General features: G+C 37.2%; 3 protein-coding genes across 3 annotated transcripts; all 3 read left to right on the top strand.

Annotated features, from left to right (window-relative positions):
• Positions 1 to 9,110: 9,110 nt before the first annotated feature.
• Positions 9,111 to 11,080, top strand: LOC149013208 (expansin-like B1). Its single transcript, XM_089159610.1, has 5 exons — positions 9,111 to 9,347; positions 9,450 to 9,556; positions 9,636 to 9,817; positions 9,940 to 10,072; positions 10,718 to 11,080. The coding sequence occupies exons 1-5, from the start codon at positions 9,203 to 9,205 to the stop codon at positions 10,922 to 10,924; spliced, it is 774 nt and encodes a 257-aa protein (XP_089015736.1). The 5' UTR covers positions 9,111 to 9,202; the 3' UTR covers positions 10,925 to 11,080.
• A 2,127-nt stretch (positions 11,081 to 13,207) lies between these two features.
• Positions 13,208 to 17,844, top strand: LOC149013207 (isoflavone reductase homolog). The gene is made up of 4 exons (XM_089158350.1): positions 13,208 to 14,008; positions 14,104 to 14,344; positions 14,440 to 14,643; positions 17,430 to 17,844. The coding sequence occupies exons 1-4, from the start codon at positions 13,676 to 13,678 to the stop codon at positions 17,591 to 17,593; spliced, it is 942 nt and encodes a 313-aa protein (XP_089014476.1). The 5' UTR covers positions 13,208 to 13,675; the 3' UTR covers positions 17,594 to 17,844.
• A 4,058-nt stretch (positions 17,845 to 21,902) lies between these two features.
• On the top strand, positions 21,903 to 25,734 carry LOC149013206 (isoflavone reductase homolog). The gene is made up of 4 exons (XM_089160015.1): positions 21,903 to 22,642; positions 22,740 to 22,980; positions 23,075 to 23,278; positions 25,313 to 25,734. The coding sequence occupies exons 1-4, from the start codon at positions 22,310 to 22,312 to the stop codon at positions 25,474 to 25,476; spliced, it is 942 nt and encodes a 313-aa protein (XP_089016141.1). The 5' UTR covers positions 21,903 to 22,309; the 3' UTR covers positions 25,477 to 25,734.
• Positions 25,735 to 26,504: the final 770 nt, after the last annotated feature.

Here is a 26,504-nt window from a genome sequence, read left to right as displayed (position 1 = left end):
TTGGTCCGCTTAAGCAAGGTTCCGGTATCGAAACCTTGTGGATGCAAAAAATCCCCGCTGGAAGACTCACCCACCGCAGCCAGGTGTGCAACCTGGGTCAAACACCGGATTCGTCAGGGCAAAGCCTTGGAAACCAGGGTTGGCAACAAAAAAAAAAAGAAATACATAAATCACATTAACCTAACCTTCGCTCTAAATGGATAATTAATTCTCATATTCACCTCTTTTACATGAATTAGATTTAATCCATTCAATTACCTTAACCGCAACTTATGGTAATGGTCATGAATGATCATAAAAGTGCAATAAGAACTTAAGGTCAATGGATTGAATTTGAATAAATTTCACCCTACCAGTATGCCTATCTCATCACTATGATGAGAACATTTAAGATTTCTATGTAAATTACAATTGATATTCATAACCAGCTCACACCCCGCGATCAATGTCATGAAGGACCTCATAATCAGAATTACGAAGAGCCTCCTTTACTCAGGGGTGCCTCGTTAGTCATTACCATCGTTAACTTATTGGTCCCACGCACTAACAAAACTGTTAAAATAAAAAAAAAAAACAAAAATTAATTTTGAAACTTAATATAAAATAAATTTTAGTAAAAATCTTAACAGCAAAAAACACGACCAATGGCCATATTTCTACTTTATAAGGGGTGAAATGATCATCTTGCCTATCCTTTTTTGTTGATATCTTAGCAAAAACAGACCCTTTTCAAAGTGTGACTTTTATGGTTACAAACAATTAAGAATGAAATGAACGCCCACCTTTTATGAAAATTGAGAATTCTAGCTTTTTTTAAAGCTCCCATAAAGAAATCCTCTCTAATATTTTATCAATTCAGATTCAAAATCAAAGCCCATCTGATTCCACTGGTTAGGTCTAAGTTCTTCAGCCCCCAGATAAGATTATTTATCATATCTATCTCCACCTATTTGTCATTTTATTTATTTGACTCCTTCTGTCGTTTACCAAATCTAGGTTCTATTAATTATTTTGTTCAAACTTTTATCTTACCTAATTTTTTCCCTACCAAGGGAAAAAAAAATCTTACCTAATCCTTTTTTCCCCTTTTGTCCTAAATTATACTGTCATTTATATATTTTATTTGAGAATAAAAAAAGGTCAAAAGAAGAAGCAATAGAAAAGCCAAAACAATGGTACATGTTAGGTGTAGGGAAAATAAGAAATTTATGATTTCCCGGAAGTTTGCAGATTCCATTTTTATTAACATAAAATATCAAGAAAAAAAAAAGATTTTATTTTTTATGGTCGGTGTCTTACATGTTAAGATAATTGTGAGATGAAACAAATTCCATCCATTATACCAGAGAAAGAAAAAATCTATCCATGCATGCATATGATGAGAAATCCATATCTTTAAGATTTTCTGGCTTTATATATTGGGTAGGCAAGACAAAATATTTTTCTCAACAAAATCTTTCATCAATCATTTTGTGTACTCTGATCTATTCGATATGAGTTCAGATGTTTTACTTCCATGTGTAAACACTGTGTAAAATATCAATTTGGTCAGACTTTTGTAATCTCAAACTTAGTTCTATATATTATAATCTAAGCTCATTCTTACCTTAACCCTAATTTAGTGCCAAGATTATTGTCACTGACCCCAAACCCTATAGGGCCAAGTCAAATCCATTCTTGTCCTGATTGGCCTAGTATCTGACCCTGAAATTGACTCTGTCTTTGGCCCTGATTGGCTTATCCTTAGCCCTAGCCCTGTCCTTGATTGACCATATACTTGGCTATGATCCTATTGGCCCTATCCTTGTCATTGTTCCTAATTCATTGAGATTTAGTATCAGGGGCAAAATTAGGGTCAGGACTAGTGCAAAAATCAGGGACTGGGTCAGGGCAAAAAATCAAGGATGGGTCGGGACAGGCTCGACTTGCCGAAGAGTAATCCCAGGCCCACCCTTGGCTCTAACCTGCCCTTAGGACCAAAATCTTAAACCCAAGCCCTATTCAGGCTCATGGAAGACTTAGGGCAGGTTAGGGTCGTCGAGGCCAAACTGGCACCCCTAACTATGTCTCTTCATTCTCTTTTTTGACACATTCAAGAAGAAAACCCACCTAAACATTGAGAATATAAAGTAGAGATGGGCCTCCTCATAAATATCTGTTAGAGAGGTGTGAGGAGAGCATAGTCCTCTATCATGGGGGATTTTCATCATAACCATTAGTAATATGCATCCATTGGTCAGATCTAAGGGTTAAAATTAGATTAAAAGAAAAAAAAAAATTCCATCTTCCAAATCTGATCTCAAGCCTTATATCTGACTTATGAACTCATGTCGGTTATCCATGAGTAAATAAATGGTTCATTTCCTTGTCAGAAATGGACAGGATAAAATTCTCTTTGTGCATATAGATGTTCCCAACTCATTTAAAACGAACTAAATGATATTTTCATGGATTGTTGGGCTTGCATTCGTTAAAAGATGGGCTGGAAATGAAAGCCCACTTAAAAGCTCGGTAGGCGGGTATAAAGTTTGGTTGTGGAACTGGGCTTTAAAACTAGGTCCATTATGAATCGGATTAGTCACTTTCAATTCCCGATTCAGACCGATCCAGAAAACCGGTCGAATTTCGATATGAAATTTTCTAGGTTCATGGTGGGGAATTTCACGAAGAACTGAATTTGCAGAGGAAATTTCCTCAAGTGATAATTGGCCCTAGAAGAACCGTAAAGGGCTCCCATAGAATGGTTAATTTAATAGAAAATTCAAAATAATCAAAGAAAGAAACAAGCATCATGAAGCATGACTCATTCATTATTAAAAATAAAAAAGAAAATCAAGTGTGAATCATCTCCCTTGACGGAAAGTACTTTATGTTTTTTAGAGTCCGGATCTGCACCCTGTCAGGGGAGCTCTCTGTGCTCCCCGACGGGTTTTCCACAGCAAAACAAGAGGGACCCACTGGGTAAAAATGATGTTTTTTTATTTTATTTTTATGTTTTATGATTTTTACCCTGTGAGCCCCATATGTTTTTGTGGTGGAAAATCCGTTGGGGGAGCACAGAGCGCTCCCCTGATAGGGTGCAGATCCGGACTTTATTTTTCAGACGGTTTTATAACCACAAATTATGTAGGGCTCACAAGTAAAAATAATAAAATGTTAAAAAAAAAAAAAATCCATCACTCTAATCCTATGAGCCTCCAGTTTGGGAGGAGATGATCCGGACTTAGAAAAATCCACCACAGTTAAATTTTTTTTTTAGGTAAAGCATCAGTTATATTAAAAGAGAAAAAAAGAAAAAGAAAAGAAAAGACACCCACTCCACCTTTGGTGTTGGTCAAATTATAACTTATTCAATAAATTTGAACCTAAGTTTACACATTACATCAATTTTCATTTCCTCAATTATCAAAGCTGGCCAAATTCGTATTAAAGTAGAAGGCTATTTTTTAGCCGTAGAGCTTGTCAAATACTCACCAATCCTATTTGTTTCTGTGTAACAATATATTGTTTTCCATCCTATCAAATCCTAGAAAGTTTCAAGTCTAGCCACCCAGCTCCAGTGTCCACAACCATGATCTTAACTACTATCTGGTTATTTTGGAAAGCTTATACTAGATTAAAACACTCATCTGAGAACCCAATTACTACTCTGGCATACTTTCAAATATGGAAAGGCCTCTAGTTCTATTGTCCACAAAATGAGGAAATTTCCACTCACAAAAGTCACAACAACATTAAATGGGTGGCACCTATTTACTTCAAATTAAGTTAAATGTAGATGGGTTGCTCTTCCACATCAGATGAGTAGTGGGATATGGAGGTATAACGAGAGATTACCAAGGACACATGCTTTTTTACTTCGGAAGAGGAGTGGAAGCTCATGATATTCTTAAGGTGGAAGCATTAGCCATTCGTCAAGCACTAATCTGAGCTCTTTACTTCAAATTAGCAAATATTGAGGTAGAATTTAATAACCAAAGGATCATCAATATCCTACAAAATTCCTTCACAAAGGCGCCTTGGGAGGTATACCAATAGTTGCAGACATTTGCACCTTAAAGAATCCTTTGAGTCTATCTCATTCAGGCACGTTCTACGCAAGGCTAATATAGTGGTGAATTCTTTAGCAAAGGATAATGCTCTCACTCAAGAAGCATTCTTAACTATTAGCTCTCCCCCCCCCCCCCCCCTTATTTACTGGCTTTTATTGTTTGATTTGTTAGGTTTAGGTTTTAATAAAAGTTTTTCCTTTCAATAATTTCTTACCAAAAAAAAGACTAGCTACCTTTGTAACTAAATCGTAGGGACTTTTTATTGATTATCGTAGTCACCAGTGCTACAGAGTCAGTTTCCACTCAAAACTTCTTAAAAGTCAATTTCGTTGCCACTTCTAGACCACATATACTAATTAATGCCTCTATCTATGTGGGAAAACATCATCTTCTCTGCTATGCACAACAATGCACATAGATACCAAATAATAGGCTAAAAAAACATAAAAATTATACGTCTATTTTGGAGTTTTTAAATTTAAAATCATGCTTTAAATTTCAACAAATTATTTTGCATCTATGTGCTGTGCACAGTAGAGGATTTCCCCCCTATCTCTGCTTAGTAGTTTGTTTTTTGCACCTGTAAAAACACAAAATACGTTCAGAATACGAGTATGATTTTATAATATTAGATTCTCTTTAAGAAAGTATATTGGAAATATGTTTAACACTTTATTTTTATTATTTTTATTTTTATTTAAATATATGTTAAGATAACTCGTTTTAGATTGTTATTGAACCTAAATAACTCTTGTTTCGGATAGTTATCAAAACTAATTAGATATTTTTTTAATAATTATCGACCTAAATAAATCTATATACATTTTGCAATGCTCCCATTTCTTTCTCTAGCAGTTTTGCCAAGCCAACTTAATTACATGAACAATTCCTATAAATCATTTTGAATTGGTCATCGATACTCATGTTTGTTTGCTTATCAATTGCTGTTGCTCCTCTTTTAATCAATAAAAATCAACAAAAATTACTTTTTTTTTTTTTTTTCTCTGGGTTTAGATGATACATATATCAATTGTATATAAATTTTAAATAAAAGAGAAAAAAAAAATCAAAGATTCATGAAAAATTAAAACCTCTCATTCTTTAACGAGTATATATGTCATCTTAAATATTCATTTTCCTAGACCACATGGATCTCCTCAAGACAAATCTTAAGAAACTTCATACAGTTGCCCAAATTCTAGATTTCAATTTTCTTTTATATTCTAAAAGAGTTATTATTTTATGTTGAAGGCGATTTCGATTTTCTTTTATATTCTAAAAGAGTTATTCTTTTATGTTGAAGCCTTCAACGTTGGGTTTGCTCTTTTAATTTGGAAGGATTACTTGTAATCTTGAGCCACTTTTTTTTTTTTTTTTTTTTTTTTTGATAAATTGAAGAAAACCACCAAGATATAGCGGAAACTAAGCAACTAAGTCAATGATCCACGGAATGGAATCATGCTTAGCTAGTCCTAATATGTTAAATTGTATTGGGTCGGGTCATAACTCATACTTAGGTAGAGAGGGTAAGGCGGTGGAAATAAGCCTATAAATTGTGGATCATTGTAAAACCCGAAAACTTAATGAAAACGGTAGCCTGCTTTCACCCGTGGACGTAGGCCGCTGGCCGAACCACGTAATCTCCTCTTGTTTATTTTAGATCTTACATCTTCTTCATTGATTTTATATTAATTATACAATTAACATGGTATCAGAGCATAGGATTTCTTCGTTTTCTATGGTCACGACTCCCTGCCCATTGAGAATCCTATTAATGCTCTTAACCATATATGGCATGTAGAGCTTCGCTTCCAAGTTCATACCGCCGTATGCTCTAGCTGTCTCTCTGAAAACCTCAATCAGAACTCTAAATTGTATTGGGTCGCGTCATAACCCGTACCCAGGTAGAGAGGGTAAGGTGGTGGAAATAAGCCTATAAATTGTGGATCATTATAAAACCCTAAAACTTAATAAAAATAGTAGCTTCCTTTCTCCCGTGGACGTAGGCCTCTGGCCGAACCACATAATCTCCTTTTGTTCATTTTAGATCTTACATCTTCTTCATTGATTTTATATTAATTATACAATTAACATGGTATCAGAACATAGGATTTCTTCGTTTTCTATGGTCACGACTCCCTGCCCATTGAGGATCCTATTAATGCTCTTAACCATATATCGCATGTAGAGCTTTGCTTCCATGTTCATACCATCATATGCTCTAGCTGTCTCTCTGAAAACCTCCATCACTCTAAGAGCAACCGAGCCTTTGTCCCAGATCTCTTCCAGTAAGAGTCCTAGGTTAACAGATACTCGAATGCGTATGGGATGTGTAACCTCAAGGGTGTGAATACAGTAGTTCTCAGCTTTGTGATGATTCTCAAGTTACAAGCTGCCAGTTCCTTGTTTTCTCCGCAGCGTATATATGCCAAGTAGCGCCATTGATCGGCCTCGAGCTAGCTATAACGAGCCAGTTCTTCTGTAGAGGCATGTTCTTGCAGGGATCTACTCACATGAACCAGAAGCTGTGCCGATGAATCTTCAATCTTCTTGCAGATTCTTGACATATACGAATCTACAATTTCGGTATGCGGCCGTTCTTCTCGACCTCGAACCCTCCTATGATCGTCATGACATTCGTTGATGATCTTTCCGTAAACCTTAATTAACAAATGACGTTCGTTTCTTGATGCTCCCAGTTTCAGTTTCAATAAGAGGTTCAAACACTCTTCGTAATTTTTGATTTCATAAAGTATTCTTGCGAACCTAAGAACAAAATGGAGTTGCTGAACGTAAACATCGACATATCCTTAAGGTTACTCGAGCTTTACGTTTTCAAGCACATCTATCTTTAACTTTTTTGGGGAAATGTGTTCAAACTGCAATTTATCTCATTAATTGTCTTCCTACCCCCTTGTTAAAGGGTAAACTCCAAATGAGCTTGTGACTGGTGTTTCACCTAAGTATTCTCATCTTCGTGTTTTTGGTTATTTATGTTATGCTAAGAATTTAACTCCTCATCAATCTAAGTTTTCTCCACGTTCTATTCCAGGCATTTTTGTTGGGTATCCATTTGGGCAAAAGGCATATCGTATTTACAACCTTGTCACTCGTAAGATATTCACTAGTAGGGATGTCATATTTCATGAGACGATATTTCTATACCCGCATGCTACCGGTATTCTCTCAATCCATTCCTTCTCCCCACTCCTCTTCCCCACTTGTCCTTCCTTGTCCTGTAATTGATGATCTTGTATCCCCTCCTAATCTTACTCCACCCCAATTGGTTGCGTTATTTACTTATGGATTTAGGAGTTTTTGCATCTGGAACCTATGGATCTATTTTGTGACAATAAAACGGCTATATACATCGTTGCAAATCCAGTCTTCCATGAACGAACAAAGCATATTGAGATTGATTGTCATGTGATTCGTGAAAAACTTCAGGCTCGGCAAATTCAAACAGTTTATGTTCCTTCTAAGCATCAAGTGGTGGATATTTTTGCTAAAACTTTGAGTCAATAACAATATCATTTTCTTCTGAGCAAGTTGGGCGTTCATGATGTTCATGCTCCAACTTGAGGGGGAGTGTTAAATTGTATTGGGTCGGGTCATAACCCGTACCCAGGTAGAGAGGGTAAGGCGGTGGAAATAAGCTTATAAATTGTAGATCAATGTAAAACCCTAAAACTTAATGAAAACAGTAGCTTCCTTTCTCCCGTGGACGTAAGCCTCTGGCCGAACCACGTAATCTCCTCTTGTTCCTTCTAGATCTTACATCTTCTTCATTGATTTTATATTGATTATGCAATTAACATACTGGAAATAGACAACGCCTTCCTAGCTAAAGAGTGGACATAACCATCCCTTCTGTAGATACGAAACAAAATCTGCAAAGAACAAAATCACAATAGCAAAACAAACAGCCATTCAAGGATATTGGGCTAGCTAGGCCATTCATAATTTCGTTGTGGACAAGTAGCCAAATGTTCATGAAGAAACAGTGGCAGTCTATACCAACTCGATGATGACAATTCTACAAATTCATGATAGATTCCTGGAATTGTCTCTTTCAAGTAAGTGCTATCCAAGTCATCTGTGATGTCAAACAGGACATTCTCATCCTCTTTTAAAGCCTACCAAGCCATGGCCTTTGAACTCCAACCTGCCAAACTAGATTCTGAATTTCTGATCAGAACTAACAGAAGACAAGATAAGACTTTAATTAGATTAACTACTTACTAATTAAAGCAATAAATTAACAAAGACAAGTAGGAATTTATATAAAGCTAGCTAGGTTCATGATTATGGTTGGTCATTGCTTTTTGTGGCAAAAGCAGCAGCAGTGTGTTTCCTCTTGCCTTCCATACCAAGAATTCTCAAAATTCTCAAACCCAGATATAATAGACTGGTACGTACTGAGAACGCTAACAGAAGCTATACCGCTGGCTTTATCATAGTGCAAATCCACCAAACTGACCCTTTTCCTTCCTTCAATACCCAGCAAGAACATAATTTTCGGTTCTTCTAATCTGAACATTTCCTTGGTCTTCTTGCTCCTTTCTTATTTTCCATTGTTAGGTAAGTGGCAACTAGATCAGAGATCCAATCTGGGCCATTGTTCATATGAACCACAGACTTGACCAAAGAACATTAGAAACTGCACAAATTTGACTATGGAAGATCTGCAAAGGTAATTGTCAACCAGCTCCTATTCCTAGAAATTAAATCAAAGATACATTATGTAGTCTTGTAACAGTGTACACTAAATTATGAACTTGATAGTAGTGGACCATCTTAATCAACCAAAGTAAATGATTATATCTCAACTTATTATTTGAGCTTTCAAACTAATGAAGAAAAGGTTAAAGGTGCAATAATAAAATGTAGATAGAATAAGAGAAAAAAAATCACATTGTCCACATTTCTCTTTAAACTAATTATTTATCTAACAAGGTTGCTGGGAAGAGTACGAAACCATCTTTCATTTGAACATTGACAAAATTCTTTTCATCAAAACCTTTCACAACAGTAGGTCAACTTGACTAAGATCTTCTCAAAACTCTATAAGTACTACCAGCCTTGTGAGTTTTAGCACCATCAGCATATTTTTCATTCTCTGCTTCTGTGTTGCTTAATTTTGTCTCAGAATGGATTTTCCTCTCCAGCCCCTTGCTCTCCTCCTTGTCCTTCTGCTTCTATTGCAAACCCAGATTGATGCTTCAACATGCAGTGATTGCTTCACAAAATCAAGGGCTGCTTACTACCCAAACTCTGAAGAGAAGGGAACAGAAAGTAAAATTGAATCAAAACCCAAAACTGCTTTCTATTCTGCATAGTGATAGTACATAGAAGCTAAGATTCTAATTTTATCTTTTCTTATATATTGAATTGCAGCTGGTGCATGTGAGTATGGATCATTTGGAGCAACAATCAATGGTGGTGATGTGTCAGCTACATCTGCTCTCTATAGAAACGGTGTAGGTTGTGGTGCTTGCTATCAGGTGATCATAGATCAAGCTTCAGCTGTAGAGTTTATATATATACTTACAGGGAAACTGAACCATTATTTTCCTGCAACAGGTGAGATGTACCAATTCTGAGTACTGCTCAGACAATGGAGCAACTGTAGTCATCACTGATAGTGGCACAAGCGACAACACAGACTTCATACTTAGTCAACATGCCTTCAGCAAGATGGCTCAGACCAAAGATGCAGCTGCATCACTGTTGGGCCTTGGTGTGGTTGATATTGAATATAGACGGTGAGCTTAATATTAAACAAAACCCAAGTCTTGAATTCATGGCTACAAAACCCATGCATAATTTACAGTTCAACCATGAGATGTTCTTTATTCACAAACACTCTGGGTTCTTTCCTTTGCAGTGTTTCATGCAGTTATCCAAACCATAATATGACAATCAAGATTGATGAAAGCAGCAGCTACCCCTACTACTTGGGCTTTGTAATATGGTATCAACAAGGCAACAAGGATATCACTGCTGTGCAGCTCTGCGAGGTGAGGCATTTCTTCCTTAATTTCTGGTTAACTGACTTTCTAAGTTTCCAAAGTAGCTTGGGTCAGTCCTCCTATTGGGTCTTCTGTTGGTTGAGCTTCTTAACCTTTTTTATGTTGGGCTCTTTCATAGGGGCTCAACTCCAGTGCTGCGTATTTAGCGGTTTTTGGTGAGGATTCAAAGTGGTGGTAGAGATTTATTTTTTTTCTTCTTTTAGCCAGTGTATTTCAAAAAGTAAAAAAACAAAAAAACAAAAGCAAAACGGGTCAATCTCGACCCCAACATTTTATCCTCACTGTTCGTAGCTCAGTGCTGCGCAATTCCTTTCATAGTGATTGACAGTAACAGGATTAGAGATTGATTCGACCCAACCCATGAGCCTAATTTCACTCAGCCAAAGTCTAACCAGCCCTGAGGCTGGGGAGAGATATCTAAGCCCAGCAGAAGCGGTTTGGCCGTGGTTGACCCGGCTAGACTTTTTTTTTTTAATTTCCAAAAAGGAAAAGGAAAAGAAAAATGAGATATCAAGCTTCAGCCCAGGGCATGTCTTCTCTAGGCTCAGGGATGTGCTCAGATTCACAACACCTGATTTGTGGCACTAGTAAGCTTCAAATAACTCATATAGTGAACAATCTTTTAATTTGCAGACCCAAAATTATTCATGCAAGCTGTTAGATCGAAGTCACGGAGCAGTTTGGGCGACTACCTCACCACCAAGCGGGGCGTTATCTGTAAGAATGCTTTTAAGCGGTAGTGATGATGGAGATGAGACATGGGTAGTTCCTAATGATAACATACCAGAGGAGTGGAAGGCCGGAGCCACATACGATACTGGAGTACAAGTAGAAATATGATCAACAAGCTGAAACAATATGATCAGTCTCAACCTACTGATGATTCTTTCTTCTTTTTCTAAGGTTGATGTATCTGTAAGTTATAATTTGATAGGGATGTTTAGGAAGTTTTAACCTTTGATTGTACTCTATTTATTAAGAAAGAATTTTATATTATACTCAGGGCCTTTACTTGTTGTAATTTATTTTCTTTTTGCTTCTTTTTTATAAAAACAGCAAAAATCAATCTGTTGACAAGCAAAACTATTACAAAATTCAAAAGTATTTAGAGTTGGAAGCACACATTGCTTAATTTAATCATTATGGTTAATTACTAAAAAAATTAATAATAATTCCATCGCTTAAACTTATTTAATCAAACCATGTCCATTTACAACCTATCCCAAAAAAAAATAAAAAATGTAAAGACAACCAAATGAGTGCTGTATGTAATAGGTTTTCTTCTGGGGATTGAGAAAATGGGCAAACAATTAGAAATTCTGGTTGCTTTTGTAAATACTTTAGAATGTTAAACAATCCATTTTGAATTTCATAAATAGACATTCTTGGTTGATGAGATTCTCTATGCCCCACCTTTCCTCCATTAAGTAGCAAAAAGTCAAAAACTTTGGTTGTGCTGTTTAAAGAATAATTTGTCGGTTTCAACTTTTCTCTCTTTCCTCCTAGAAATAGAATGCTAATAGGGTTTGTTGTGAAATAAAAGTAAGAGAGAAGTTACGCAAGGAAGGATTGTTTTTATCGTAAAAAGCAAGGAACGAACTTTTGTTCGTTTCGCCCGATTCGCTGGGCGGTGAACCGGGCGAAATCAGCGAATTTTGGCGAAAAAAAAGTTCCTTAGTTATATATTATATATATAATACACACCCACTCGTCAACGTCAATCTCTATTTAAAATTTTAAAAACATAAAATAATATTAGTCTGATTTTTTTCTCTGCATATCATTAATACAAAATTTAAAAAAATAACAAAAACATTTCAATAAGTCACATCATGTACCTACAAACTGCAAAACATTGATAGAAAATTTTAAAAAATAATAAAATATTAAACTTGTTAAATCAATACACTTATGTTTATGTTTTGTTTTTTTTTTTTTGTTTTTTATAATCCTGTGGTTTAACAACAGCCACGTGTGGCTCAAATTTCAAATAGTACTCAACCGCAAATTAAAAAACACGAAAAATAGCGAGAAATACCGATATATCGCGATATTTCGCCAGTTTGGCAAGAAATCAAATATCGTTTCGCCCCTTGGTATCGTTTCGCCAGGGGGCGAAACCATCGAATTTCGGCAAAATTTCGCCCGAAATTTGGCAAAATTAAGTTCCTTGGTAAAAAGCAAGGATTCAAAATTAATATATTACCTGATCAATATTTAAGAGTTATATTGTGACTCAAATTTTAGTACCTGATTTCGAAGAAGGACATTGGACCTACACCAATATATTTTGGTGGACGACTTGAGTGATCCGTTTTTTGATATATGTAGTGGAAGTAGAGAGCCTATCACACCATTGATCTCGGTCTATGGAAGGGGTGCGGGGGCATAGTCTCTATGGTACAGTATGACCCGACCCAATGGGTTGACCTGTTTACCCAATTGTAGTCTATATATATTTTTCTTATGTTTGCCTATCGTATTATTGAGAGATTTTAGATTTTCAATTAGGGTTATAGGTGAGTGTTCTGATAACGCTGTTCTTGGTAATTGATTATGAGATATTCTTCTGTACTTCTTCTACATGGTGAAAACATGTATTTTTTTTTTCGTCTGTAAATGTTTATACTGCATTGGTATGATGAATTACGTTAAATCTCTGTATTTTTGTTTTATTTGTTTCAATTCGCTCTTTCATGGTGTATGTTTGAATCTTTTAGTTAATCAATCGACACCTATAAAGTTCTTGTTGCCAAAGCCTTTGGAGACGAGACCTAAACACAAGTGAGAAATGAGACTTTTAGATCTAGACTTTTGACCGTGTATGTATAAGAATTTTTTTCTTTCTTTTTTTCTCTCTTGGTTGGTGTTTATCCCCTTGCTAATCAAATGACACTTAAATCCTCTCTTGGTTAGGTAATAATAGTTACATCTTATCATTGCCGACAAAGCTAACAAAACACCATCATCTTTTAAAGACATCATTTTCTCTGAGTCAGCATCATCTTTAAAGAGCCAATTATATTAAACAGGAAGATGCAAGACTTTGAGCTCTGATGATGCTAAGCTAAAGGAGTACCTTTAGAATTTGAAAAGATATTAGAAATTAGACTTCAAATACTAGCATAAGCCCTATTTTGGATCTGATTTATCTTATATTATTGCTTCAATAATGCTCACTGAATTTTGTAAATGTAAGTTCCAGAGCTTTTTGGTGTTGGGTTTCTTGTGAATGCTGGAAAACAATAAGATCTACAGGTATTTAAGCTAAGGCAATGACAGACTTAGTAAGTTCTTGGACATATACTCTTCTCAATGGCTTACTTAATCCTTAAGTAGCGCATAAAAGTTCACATAGATGGGATGGCCCATTTTCCACGTTAGGTAAGAAAACAGACAATCGCTTAGAAGTTTGAAGTCATCAATTGATTCAATTCAACAACCATTTGGTGCGTGTAAGTTGTAGACAATAGATTCACTGAAGCATACAACTAGCTCGGAAATAAGAGATCAAAGAAGGGGAGGGAGGGAGAGAGAGAGAGAGAGAGAGAGAGGTATCTCTGCAGTGTGTGTGTGTTAGGAGGAGAGATCATGGAAGCAAAAAGCAAAGTCCTGGTAGTTGGTGGAACTGGGTATCTTGGAAAGAGGCTTGTGAAGGCGAGCTTAGCTCAAGATCACCCCACCTATGTTCTTCAGAGGCCGGAGATTGGGTTAGACATAGAAAAGCTTCAGATGCTCTTGTCATTCAAGGAGCTTGGAGCTCATCTAATTGAAGGATCGTTTTCCGATCACCGGAGCCTCGTGGACGCCGTGAAACAAGTTGATGTGGTTATATGTGCCATCTCTGGTTTGCACTTCAGGAGTCATAATATCCTTCTTCAACTCAAGCTCGTTGATGCCATAAAAGAAGCTGGAAACATCAAGGTTTCATTAATTATCACTCACAAACATATTCTTTCTTTTGTGTATGATTAGTTTTTATCCTATCTCCATTCATGTGTTCTTAAAACATTTTGCAGCGATTCTTACCATCTGAGTTTGGAACAGACCCGGCTCGGATGGGTGATGCACTTGAACCCGGTAGGGTAACTTTCGATGAGAAGATGACTGTGAGAAAGGCAATTGAAGATGCACAAATTCCCTTCACTTATGTCTCAGCCAACTGCTTTGCTGGTTATTTTGGTGCGAGCCTGTGCCAGATAGGTACCCTCATGCCTGCAAAAGAACAAGTAACCATATATGGGGATGGTGATGTCAAAGGTAGAGGAATCGGATCTGAGTTTGTAAATTGGACAATTTTACTCGGTTAATTAGAATTCAACTCAGTTAAATTTCTATCGTGTCACTGGTTGCAGCAATTTTCTTGGATGAAGATGATGTTGCAACATACACCATACGAACTGTAGATGATCCACGCACTTTGAATAAAACGGTTTATCTGAGGCCGCCGGAAAACATCCTTACCCAGAGACAACTGGTCGGAATCTGGGAGAAACTAAGTGGGAAGCAACTAAAGAAATCCACCGTTTCGAAAGAAGAATTCCTTGGTTCCATGAAAGGTTCCATCTTCTTCTTCCACTTAGACTCTTTGTTTCCTTCAATTTCCTTCTTGTTACAGTAGAAATAGCTTGAAAGCCCAAAAACAGCACAGTAGCCAAAATTGATAGTTTAGTCAGTAAGAATCTGAAGAATGTTCTTTGTTATATGGCCCTTACTGGTGTGGTGTAAACGGATCGGATAGTGGAAATACCATATCCGTATCCTATTATATTTGGACGGATTCGGATAATATTCTATTGGTTTTCGGACGGATTCAGTCGAATTCGAATGATAATCGGATAGTTATTTTTTTTCAATAGTTTCTTCTAAATGGGCATTATATAGATTGAATACAAGTTTCTGATTATTTTTTTATATCTTTACCATTTTATTTGTGAAAGGCTAGGATTGAAATTTAAGAATTTAGCAACTTTGTAGCTATTTTAGTAGAAAATCTAGAAAAATAGTCACAAATCATAAGTAAAAAATTTATAAAAATAAGAAATAAGTATCTTAATCAAATAATTTTATAATAATCGGTAATAAAGGGGTATACTATATCCGCGTTCTATTAGTAATCGGATGGATACCTTTAAATGGCTGCAAATGCAAATTTGGAATCGGATTTCGGTTATCCATTTACACCTCTACTTACTGGGTTGCTATATAAATACAGGGTTCAACTTCGATCTCGACAGTTGGCGGCAGGTATTGCGCATTTAATGTTCAACAACTAAGTTTACTTATAAATACATGGGACAAGATCCAACATCTAATATGAGGCTAGCTTTACATGAAAATGACCTGAAAATTATTGGTGGTGGATGTTCTTCTAGAAGAGTGGTGGTAGGGTTTTATATATGTAGAGTGAGCTCATGGGTTTGAACCCGATGTTGCTTTCGTTCACCACCACAAATGCATTAAACTGTTCAGCGAGATTTACAACCTCCGTTCGTACCACGCCACGCCACCCCACCCCCAGCCTGTGGGCCCCCAGTCGCTGTTGCTGATTGATGATGAAGGAGAAAAAAACCCCTCAAGACTATTGGGTCTATGATTATAATGGTCCACTGAATACTTTTGATCTAGTTGGTTCCGCGTCTGCTGGTGTGAGAGTTTTCGCACCTCGACCGAGTCACCCCATGTTGACTCGCGCTAAATCTGGCATTAGATGACCAAATCCCAGATATGCCCTCATGGCTAAGCATTATATTCTCCTAGTGAGCCTAAGTCGGTTAAGACTGTTCTTGAACCACCAGGTTGGCTTGAGTCTACCAAGGAGGAAATGGATGCCTTGAAGTCTAACAATGCGTGGACTGTTGTGTTGTCTGAGATCATCTGGTATGAATATTATCACTTGTAAATGGGTCTTTAGAGCAATTAAAAGTATTAGTAACTCGTGGGTACACACAGCAAGAGGGTGTTGATTTTTAGAAATATTATTACCACTGTTTTGGGCTTGTCTACTCGACAGCTTGATGTCAAAATTGCATTTCTATTTAAGCATTTTGTCTAAACCTGTTTATATGTAATAGCCCCTGAATTTTGGTGTTTCCAAGTTTTGAAATGCTTATCTGTTGCATCGCTCTCTTTATGGGTTTAAACAAGTCCCACGAGCTTGATGTGAACCGCTTTAATCGGTTCATATTTGAGTCTGGGTTCACTTGTAGTACGGTTTATGATTCCCTTTTCATGTATTGGGCTGATTGGCATGTGATGTCATTTCTCCTCTATATTGACGATATAGTGCTTGCTAGTAATTATTCAACTTTCCTAGCACTTTTTCTTACCACCTTAGGAGCTCCTTTTGCTATGAAAGACCTCAGTGACCTTCACTATTTTTCTGGGGATTGAGGTTCTCTATACGTATTCAGGCTTGTTCTTGTCTCAAAACCAAGTATGCTTCAGATTTACTTAGATGAGTTCACATGGAGGACTATAACCCCATATGGCTATTCTCATGGTCTCTCACTCTTCTTTAGTATCCTTTGAGCCATTTTCTAATGTTAGGTTGTATCGTTTGCATCATTGGAGGAATTCAGTATTTGACAATGTCGACACGTCAAGATATTTCTTATGATGTTCGTCACGTTTGTCAGTTCATGCATGTTCCCTTTATGAGTGACTTTATAGTGGTTAAATGCATTCTTCGCTATATCAAAGGTACTTTGGATACTGGGCTTTGTATTTTTCAATAGAATTCCTCCCACTTTATGGGTTCTCTGATGTTGATTGGGGTGGTCCCCCCCTCACCAATGACCCACTATTGGATTTTGTACATTTTTGGGATCCAACCTTATTTCTTGGAGTTCCAAGAAGTAGCCTATTGTATCGCACTCTGGTATGCAGGCTGAATATCGTGCTATGACCTCTAAAACTACTGAGTTAACCTGGCTTAGTTGTCTTCTTCGGGATATTGTCATTCCTATGTCTTCTCTAACTCTCTATTATGATAATGTTGGCGCTCTCTGTATGACCGTATGTCAATCTTGTTTTTAAAGTCAGGAACAAACATATTGAATTAGACTACCACTTTATGAGAGAGAAAGTGACTTTAGGTCATCTCATCACTAGATATGTTTCATCTTGATGCTAGTTAGCATATTTGTTTACCAAACCCTTGTCTAGGCGTGCTCTTTGTTATACACTTGGCTTTGGTAGTCGGCTATGTTTGAGGGGGTACTGAGCTTATGATGTAGACAATATATATCGAATGAATAAATCATTCTATTCTATTCCTTCATAAAAACAGCCCAGATAAATTCTTTTAATAATTGAATTGTTAATTTTATTTTCTTCTCTTTAGGTGCGGATTATGCTTCTCAGCTTCTGTTCAGCCATTTCTACCACTTCTTTTATGAAGGTTGCCTGACAAATTTTGAGATTGGAGAAGGCCAGGAAGAAGCTTCGAAGTTATATCCAGAGATCAGATACACCCGATTGGATGAATACCTGAAACGTTTTCTATAAAAAATAACAAAGATGTAAAAAATAAGTGATTTTATCACATTATATAACCTTCAAAACATGTCATCTAATATTATTTTTCTCTAAATTCATATGTTATATGACCCAAGTTGAGCAACGTGGCTTGATTAAGTATTGCTTATTGTTATTATCAACACATATCAATGAAGTGATGGAACTTTTATTGGGAGTAACATTTTAGAAATTAATCTTTTTTCAATTGAAGATTACCATGTAGTCATCGCAGACGGCCAATCACACATTTTTTTTTTTTTTTTGGTAGAACTCAAGCAATAACACTGACTTCATACTTAGTCAACAATTCTTCAGCTAGATGGCTTGGACCAAAGATGCGGCTGCATCACTGTGATGTGGTTGAGGCATGGCTGAACCCATCCATAATTTTACAGCTTTAACCATGAGATGTTCACTGTTTACAGAATCTCTGGGCTTCCTTCCTTTGCAGTGTTTTATGCAGTCACCCAAATCATAATATGACCATCAAGATTGATGAAAATAGCAACTACCTCTACTACCCGGGCTTTGTAATATGGTTTCAACAAAGCAACAAGGATATCACTACCGTGTAGCTCTGTGAGGTGAGGCACTTCTTGCTTAGTTTTTGGTAAACTGAGTTTCTTGTTTCTAAAGCAGCTTGGGTCAGTCCTCCTATTAGGATTTGTGTTGGTTTGACCTTCTTAACCTTTTTAATGGTGGGCTCTCGTATTGGGTACATACTGACCATGAACAATTTGCCTTGAATCAAATCTTCCTAACCAAATCACCAAAGGGAAATGAAATGGCTAAACAGAATTAGTGACTGACTTGATCCTACCCAAGAGCCTAATTTCATGACTCTCCACCCTTCCAATTAGGGGATCAATTTAGGCTAGCTGTTCCTAAATCCCAGTCCAACCCTATAAGGCTATAATTCCTCTTCAGCTTTTCTACTAGATTTCAATAATGAAATCTCATAAGTAAGGTCTTTATTTACAATGAATATATAGGCAATAGGCCTTGCACAAAATAGGAATCAACTAAAATTGGAAACCACCAAAGTAAGCTAATGCTAAGAAAGCCAAACTGCCAAGTTATTCCTACATAATTTACCCAAACAATTAAGAAACTTAAAATAACTTATAACTAATTCTAGTCCTTGTTGGACCAAAAACCCTTGGATGGTTTTGTTTGGTTTTGGGTTTGGGTTTCCAAAACCAATCATACCTGTCCAACTCAATCAAAACAAATTACAACGACAAGCAGCGAGGAATTGCAAAATCTGATTTTGCATTCCATAAACAAGTTTATTTTATGAGCAAAAACACAATCCAAGTGGAGCCAAACCCACCACAAAATGATTTTTCAATCCAATGATCAATCAATTAATAAACCACAGGCAAACAACATTAGAGAATCCAAACAATGGTATTCGTTACTACCTAGCTCCACAATGCACACAAGCCAAACCAGAGTAAACATTCAAGGATGACAGACTAATCTAACAATGAAAAAACCACAAAACTTGCTTCAATCGCAAAGGACGACAGACTAATCTAACAAGTTTTTGTATGCGAAAGGAAAAACAAGGAATTACCAAGTTTTGTATGCGAGATATACAACGACCAAGCTTGAGAACGGATATCTTCTCTTCAATTGCAAATGGAAGAAATTGGATTCAAATACACTTGAAAACAAATCGATGTACCAAACCAAACAACTGGATATTTGGTTTGAAAATGTTGATGATGCAAATTCTTCTTCTAAGCCGTTTAGGTTTCATAAAAAGTCATCTAAAGAAGCCGAAGAAGCAGACAACGCTGAGGGACTTTGCTTTTCAGATTCTGCTCCTCGATGCGCTCGTAGAAACGGTGATTGGAAATGCTCTGAGCTGAGACTCGAAGGTAGAGAATATTGCAGTAAGCATAGCAAATTCAAACTTTGTCATAGACCAAAATCCTTTTCTAAGCGTTTTAGATTTCGTAGAAGTTCATCTCTAAAACCCGAAGTAGAAGCAAAAGAAGAAGAAGAAGAAGAAGAAGAAGAAGACGAAGCCGAGGGACAGATGAAAGCTCAAACTCACACTGCTTCGGTTGAGCTCGTAGAATCGGAAGGGGATGAGGTGCAATGTGGTAAGACGAAAGGCAGAGGGCGTTAGAGGAAGCCGAGATTAGGGCCACAGAAAATCTGCGAAGCACATTACAGGATGAATTCGTCTTGGGAAGAAGAAAATGAGGAGGCTAAGTTGTGCACTGTACCTGAGGATGAGCTTCGTTGCCAGCGAAATGATGGGAGAGGCTTGCAACGCAAGAACCCGAGAATCCTATTTCACAACTACTGCTGAAAATGAAAATCAAAACTGAAATAGTGAAAAATTGGGGCAGGGTTGGGCGGGAGGAGGGAGGGAAAAGCCGTTGGTAAAAGGAGATGACGAAATCTAGGGTTATTTGCAGCGGTTCTGATAAAACCGTTGCTATCTTGATATTCAGTGGCGGTAATATTAAAAACGCCACTAATATCTTGATATTTAGTGGCGTTAATATTAAAAACACCACTAATATCTTAATAATTACCGACGGTTTTACAAAATCGCCACTAAACCCTTGGATCTTTTACCCGCCCCTCTTCCTCCCATTCCGAACCCGTGTGTTTTTCTAATTAGTGGCGATTTTTTAAAAATCACCACTAGACATACATTACTAGTGGCGGTTTATGGTAAACCGCCACTAATTAAACGTCACTAATTCTACTTTTTCTTGTAGTGCCAATTAGGCCCTAAGGTTGGGGATAGATATCTCAGCCCATCCCAGCCCAGCCATAGCAAACTTGACCTCCACATTTGCTTATAGCTATGGGGTTTATAGTTATGGTGTCCCTTGTGCTCATGGACACAATGGTTTATATCCGTCTTCTAGGAGTTCGCACTACTATGGGTACAATGATGGATCATCCATGAGCTTGGACGACTCTAGAGGCTCTACATCTACTTATGGGGGTTAGGATGATTAGGGTCAGCATCATCAAAGTATCCCGATTATCCCTCCCAGTCGCTCGAGGACAACTGGTATGTTGGAGGCAATATACCAATATGGTATGAAACCATACTTACCAATATATGAACCAGCACCAGCACCACCACACCCAGTAGGGTCTCTTGACTTCCTTCCATATCTCTATTCACATTACTCTCCTAATGGGAGTAGTTTTGCATCCATAGATGACACCAATTATAGAGCTCTTGTTTCTCTGTACCTCAATAACCATTAGCATGAAATGTCATGGAGTAACTTTAACAAAGTTAATGGAAGAGCAAGCTCATAAAATAATGTAGCCTTTGGGCCTTATAGCATGAGATCAAACGGATGGATCCACTGAGGCATAATATTTGATATTGACAGAATATAGGTGGTGTTAACGTAGGTATATGCTTAGTTGTATTTGTATATTAGTATTTTATAATGATTTTTATTGCCTTTGTGCATATTTATTTTGATTTAATCGTTTAAAATAATGTTATAAAAATTCAGTTTTGCCCATATATAGTCGGATATATGTCAATCAAGAGCACAAATTTGGGTGAGGTTTTAGGCAAAACCAGCAATTATAGTGTATTTATTAACATCAAATTATGGTAGATACCAAATTTGGGTATAAAATGACCTAAAATACCCCCAAAATAGGGGGTTGAAAGCTGGCGGAAACATGATCATATATCACCGAAATTTTGGCAATTCTCGAGTTCCCCAGCGGGTGACGAATTTCGACCACTAATTTAATCAATCAGATAACACTTAAACCTTCTCTCAGAGTTAGGTAATAATAATTACATCTTATCATGGCCGACGAAGGAAACAAAACGCCATAAGTTTTTTAAAGTTATGTCATTTTCTCTTGGTCAGCGTCATTTTTAAAGAGCCAATTAAACAGGAAATTGATTTTGAGCTCTGATGATGCTGCGCCAAAGGAGTAACTTCAGAATTTGACAAGATTCTTAGATCAATTTGTCTTCTTTCTTGTTATTCAACATTTCTTAAATCGTCAACAACAGGGAAACAAATGATAGATGAGAAAAGAAAGATTTCAATTCATCATCTCGAAGAAAAACCAACCATCAAGGTGTCAATAAAACAACCACATGCAGAGTTGCCGTTTTATATAATCAGCTACCATTCCACCGCACCTGAAGGTCTATACTTCATGACCTACCACCGTCTACCAACTGGGTTGGAACTTGGAAGAGAAATTAGACTTCAAAGCCCTATTTTGGATCTGATTTATCTTATTATAATTGCTTCAATAATGCTCTCTGAATTTTGTAAATGTAAGTTCGAGAGCTTTTTGGTGTTGGGTTTCATGTGAATGCTGGAAAACAATAAGGTCTACAGGCTTAGTAAGTTCTTGGACATATACTCTTCTCAATCGCTTACTTCATATGGTCTTCTCTTTTAAGTTTTAACTAAACCCGTTTAAGTACCTTAATCCTTAAGTAACGCATAAAAGTTGACCTAAATAACCATTTTCCACGTTAGGTAAGAAAACAGCCAATGTTAGAAGTTTGAATTCAACAACCGTTTGGGGCGTGTAATTTGTAGACAATAGATTCACTGAAGCATACAACTAGCTCGGATATATATAGGAGATCAAAGAAGGGGAGAGAGAGAGAGAGAGAGAGAGAGAGAGAGAGAGGTATATATCTCTGTGTGTGTGTTAGGAGGAGAGATCATGGTAGCAAAAAGCAAAGTCCTGGTAGTTGGTGGAACTGGGTATCTTGGAAAGAGGTTTGTGATGGCGAGCTTAGCTCAAGGTCACCCCACCTATGTTCTTCAGAGGCCGGAGATTGGGTTAGACATAGAAAAGCTTCAGATGCTCATGTCATTCAAGGAACTTGGAGCTCATCTAATTGAAGGATCGTTTTCCGATCACCGGAGCCTCGTGGACGCCGTGAAACAAGTTGATGTGGTTATATGTGCCATCTCTGGTGTGCACTTCAGGAGTCATAATCTCCTTCTTCAACTCAAGCTTGTCGATGCCATAAAAGAAGCTGGAAACATCAAGGTTTCATTAATTATTACTCACAAACTTATTCTTTCTTTTGTGCATGACTTCTTTTCATCTACCCATTCACTTTTCTTAAACACTTGACATTTTGCAGCGATTCTTGCCATCTGAGTTTGGAACTGACCCAGCTCGGATGGGTGATGCACTTGAACCTGGTAGGGTATCTTTTGATGAGAAGATGAATGTGAGAAAGGCAATTGAAGATGCAAAAATCCCCTTCACTTATGTCTCAGCCAACTGCTTTGCTGGGTATTTTGTTGGGAACCTTTGCCAGATGCGTACCCTCACACCTCCAAAAGAACAAGTAACCATATATGGAGATGGTGACGTCAAAGGTAAGGGAATCGGATCTGAGTGTAAAGTTGAATCATTTGATTCGGTTAGTTAGAACCCAGCTGAGTTAATTGTTTCTATTATCACTGGTTGCAGCAATTTTCTTGGTTGAAGATGATATTGCAACATACGCCATAAAAACTATAGATGATCCACGCACTTTAAATAAAACAGTTTATCTGAGGCCGCCGGAAAACATCCTTACCCAGAGAGAACTGGTCGGAATATGGGAGAAACTAAGTGGAAAGCAACTAAAGAAATCCACCATTTCAAAAGAAGACTTCCTTGCTTCCATGAAAGGTTCCATTATCTTCTTCCACTTAAAGTCTTTGCTTCCTTTAATTTACTTCTTGTTACAGTAGAAAGTACCTAGAAAACCCAAAAACAGCACAGTAGCCAAAATTGATGGTTTGTCGGTAAGAATATGAAGAATGTTGTTTGTAATATGACCCTTACTATTTTAATACATGGGATAAGATCCAACATCGATCTGTTGCTACATGAAAATGACCTGTAAAATAAAGGTTTATCTAGTACAACCATGGCAGAACTGTTCAGCGAGATTTACAACCTCCACTCGTACCACACCTTCCCCTCCCCCCCCCCCCTCGAGCATGTAGGCCCTCAGTCGCTGTTGAAAGGGGAACCTCAAAACTATTGGGTCCTTGATATACCCTTGTGGCTAAGCATTATATACCTAGTGAGCCTAAGTCGGTTAAGACTGCTCTTGAACACCCAGGTTGGCTTGAGTCTACGAAGGAGGAAATGGATGCCTTGAAGTCTAACAATACATGGACTGTTGTGTGGTCGAGATCATCTGAAATGGTCTTTAGAACAACTAAAAGCCCGATTAGTAACTTGTGGGTACACACATGCAGCACGAGGGTGTTGATTTTCAGAACCATTTAGCTCGGATATTAAGTCTGGCACCATTCAACATGTCTTGAGTATTACTACTACTGTTTTGGGGCTGATCTACGCGACAACTTGATGTCAAAAATGCATTTTTATCTAAGCATTTGTCTAAACCTGTTTATATGTCATAGGCCCTGAATTTATTGGTGCTTCCCAGCCTTGATATGTTTATCTGTTGCATCGCTCTCTTTATGGACTTAAACGAGCCCCACGAGCTTGATTTGACCACTTTAGTAAGTTAATACTTGAGTTTGGGTTCACTTGTAGTATGGTTTATAGATCCCTTTTCATGTATTGGGCTGACGGGCATGTGTTGTTATTTTTCCTCTATATTGACAATATATTGCTTACTGGTAATGATTCAACTTTCCTAGCATCTCTTCTTGCCACCTTAGGAGCTCCTTTTGCTATGAAGGACCTCGGTGACCTTCACTATTTTTTTGGGGATTGAGGTTCTCTGTACTTATTCAGGCTTGCTTTTATCTAAAAACTAAGTATGCTTCAGATTTACTTAGACAAGTTCACATGGAGGACTATAACCCCATGGCTACTCCCCATGGTTTCTCACTCTTCTTTAGTATCCTCTGAGCCATTTTCTAATGTTACGTTGTATCATTGCATCATTGGAGGAATTCAGTATTTGACTATGACACGTCGAGATATGAATATCTTATGATACTTGTCACGTTTGTCTGTTCATGCATGTTCCTTTATGAGTAACTTTGTAGTGGTTAAATGCATTCTCTGCTATACCAAGGGTACTTTGGATATTGGGCTTCGTATTCTTCAATAGAGTTCCTTCCCACTTTATGGGTTCTTTGATGCTGATTGGGGTGGTTCTCCCCTCACCCAACGATCCACTATTGAATTTTGTACATTTTTGGGATCCAACCTTATTTCTTGGAGTACCAAGAAGTAGCTTACTGTATCACATTCTAGTATGGAGGCTGAGTATCATGCTATGGCCTCTACGACTATTGAGTTGACCTGGCTTAGTTTTCTTCTTTGGGATATTGTCATTCCTATGTCTTCTCTTACTCTCTATTAAGACAATGTTGACGCTCTCCATATGACCGTATGTCAATCATGTTTTTAAAGTCAGAACCAAACCTATTGAGTTAGACTAACACTTTATGAAGGAGAAAGTGACTCTAGGTCATCTCATCACTTAGATATGTTTTATCCTGACATCAGTTAGCATATTTGTTTATCAAACCCTTGTCTAGGTAGGAATTTATGCTTTTTGTTGCACACTTGGCCTTGATACTCGGTTATGTTTGAGGGGGATATTGAGCTTATGATGTAGACAATATATATCGAATGAATAAAATCATCCTATCCTATTCCTTCATAAAAACAACGCAGATAAATTCTTTTAAGAGTTGAATTAATTACTAATTTTTATTTTCTTCTCTTTAGGTATGGATTTTGCTTCTCAGGTTGGGGTTGGCCATTTCTACCACATCTTTTATGATGGTTGCCTGACAAATTTTGAGATTGGAGAAGGCCAGGAAGAAGCTTCAAAGTTATATCCAGAGATCAGATACACCCGATTGGATGAATACCTGAAACGTTTTCTGTAAAAAATAACAAAGATGTAAAAGATAAGTGATTTTATCACATTATATAACCTTCAAAACATGTCTAATTTTAGAAGTTAATCTTTTTCAATTGATGATTAGTCATCACAGGCTACTGCTTTTTTTTTTTTTTCGGCTGCATCACTGTTGGCCCTTGATGTGTGGTTGATATTGAATATAGACGGTGAACTTAATCTTAATCAAAGTTGCCATTAATTAGAACCAAAACCCAAATCTCGAATGCATGGCTGAACCCATCCATAATTTACAGCTTTAACCATGAGATGTTCTCTGTTTACAGAATCTCTGGGCTTCCTTCCTTTGCAGTGTTTCATGCAGTTACCCAAATCATAATATAACAATCAAGATTGATGAAAATAGCAACTACATCTACTACCCGGGCTTTGTAATATGGTTTCAACAAGGCAACAAGGATATCACTACCGTGTAGTTCTGTGAGGTGAGGCATTTCTTTCTTAGTTTTTGGTGAACCGAGTTTCTTTGTTTGTTTCTAAAGCAGCTTGGGACAGTCCTCCCATTATGATTTTGTTGGTAAATGAGACATCACAAACATAAAATTAGGGTCGAAGTGGTCCGAGCTGGGTTCAACCCAAGGATTCAGCTTAGGCAGGTTCTATCCAGGCTCAAGGAAGCTATTAGATCCAAGTCATTTGGAGCTGTTTGAACAACTACCTCACCACCAAGCGGGCAATATTATCTGTGAGATGCTTTTAAGTGGTAGTGATGATAGAGATGAGACACGCTTGTAATTCCTAATAGTAACAAACCATAGTGGAAGGCCAGAACACATATAATATTGGAGTATATAAGAATTTCATATACTGCATGGCATCAACTTGGGATTATTGTATTCTATATTCCTTTTGCTTCCAATAAAGACGAGACAAACCAAGATGATTACAAAACCTAAAAGTATTTGGAGTTGGAAGCACCATTGCATAGTTAATCATAAAGAAATTAATATGATAATTTCATCAGATAAATTAAATTATTTAACAAGATCAAGTGCC

Source organism: Hakea prostrata, chromosome 6 (assembly GCF_041222555.1).
Source record: "Hakea prostrata isolate BN-2017 chromosome 6, UWA_Hpros_2, whole genome shotgun sequence".
Lineage (NCBI taxonomy): Eukaryota > Viridiplantae > Streptophyta > Magnoliopsida > Proteales > Proteaceae > Hakea > Hakea prostrata.
The sequence above is the reverse complement of the archived record's forward strand: the minus strand, read 5'-3'. Positions and strand labels throughout refer to the sequence as shown.